Raw genomic sequence first — 1,630 nt, forward strand, 5'->3', positions numbered from 1 at the left:
AGAGAGAGAGAGAGAGAGAGAGAGAGAGAGAGAGAGAGAGAGAGAGAAGGAACGCGAAAAAGGGTGGGGAAAAGATTTAGAACAGTCTAACAAATATGACGACCACAGCAACGACAAATTGGAAAAAGGAATAGTAATAACTGTTTATCTTAGTCTTAAGCCAGGCCTTCCTACAAAAAATGTTTCTAATAGATCAAAAGCTTACATTTCCTGGTGATCCCGAATACGATGCATACCCTATCGATACTAGGATCCCTAGTTCAACACTAGAGTCGTAAGGAATGGGGTAAAAGTAAAAATTTCAACATGCACCCCTCCCCCCCCCCCCCTGAACAATGCCACCCATCCTTTGTCTGTTTTGCATCAAACGCCCCCATCCTCTGGTTTATCTGGAATGAATCTTCGGTTATCACAACCATCCCCTTTGGCCACATTAGAACGCTTTAAATAAACTTTAGAAACTGCTATTTTGTGGAAAGAAAGAGGGAAAGAAGAGAGGAGAAAGATGAAGCACAACCAGCACAGATGGAGTGAACAACTTTATGATAAACTTTCTGAGAGAAAGTGAGGTGATCATGAGGTCTGACAGAAGAAAGGAATAGAGCACTACGATCGTCACCGTCTGCTCCAGACCTGAAACCCGTAAAAGAAGTATCCTTGAACTCAAAATTATTTTGTTTTTGTGAGCTTTTCACAGTAGTTGCAAGTTGCAACACAATTAAGTCATTTAAGTGTCGAAGATTAGAAGTGTTACAAGACAGAAACAAAAACAAAAAAGAAGGAGGAGAGATAAGGAAGATAGTTTAGTTTTAGTAGAAGTTTTACGGCGCTCGCAATTACATAAGATTAGGGGTGTTACAAGAGAGTAACAAACATTTTAAAAAGAAGAAGGGGAGACAAGAACGATACAATAATGTTTGACAGGAAAGAAGGTTTGAACCACATCAAAGCATACGCCAACCACCCAGTACTCACAGTCTGTGCGTTGAGTGCGTCAAATCCATCTGCGTCATCTGCATGCCCTGCTTCCCCATTCGTGCCCTCACCCGTCCCATCGGTGCCGCCATTGTGTAAGGTGACCGGTCTAGGGTGCACGCTGTTCCTCATCAGGACGTCCTCTGAGTTGTCTCCCATACGAATGGAAACTTCTCCCCCAGGGCTGTCGTAAGTGGTCGCCAGCTCGATATCTTCTGGGATTCTAGGAACAAAGAATCAGTTGTTGGCTTGGTAATGATGATGATGATGATGATGATGATGATGATGATGATGATGATGATGATGATGATGTGATAATATCATCGTATTCATCATCATCATTATCATCATCACCGTCATCACAACACCAAACACAACAACAACAGCAATAACAACAACCCCAACAGCAACCACAACAACCACAACAACGACAACAACAAAAACAACAAAAACAATATCGTTAACGTAATAATAATTATAAAGATTATTATAATGATAAAAGTAAGAAGTGCCACTTTTCAGGACGCAACAAACGCATGCGCAGTACACGTTGCGCTACTTAGTGCCCATAGGTACTTGTTTAGTCTGCACTTCCGGACCCCCACCCCTCCCTCCCTCTCCATTCATCATATTCAAAATGATGGAAAGAACAGAA

The 1,630-nt window shown here is 41.9% G+C and overlaps 1 protein-coding gene across 1 annotated transcript in view; it reads right to left on the minus strand.

The window, feature by feature from the left end:
- The window catches only part of LOC101856775, an 8,126-nt gene extending 6,896 nt beyond the window's left edge, over positions 1 to 1,230 (minus strand). Inside the window, exon 1 of the mRNA XM_005090353.3 lies at positions 976 to 1,230. Coding sequence (XP_005090410.2) covers positions 976 to 1,134 — 159 coding nt within the window. The 5' untranslated portion in view covers positions 1,135 to 1,230. The remainder of the gene's footprint in view (positions 1 to 975) is intronic.
- Positions 1,231 to 1,630: the final 400 nt, after the last annotated feature.

This window comes from Aplysia californica, unplaced genomic scaffold (assembly GCF_000002075.1).
Source record: "Aplysia californica isolate F4 #8 unplaced genomic scaffold, AplCal3.0 scaffold00016, whole genome shotgun sequence".
Classification (NCBI taxonomy): Eukaryota; Metazoa; Mollusca; class Gastropoda; order Aplysiida; family Aplysiidae; genus Aplysia; species Aplysia californica.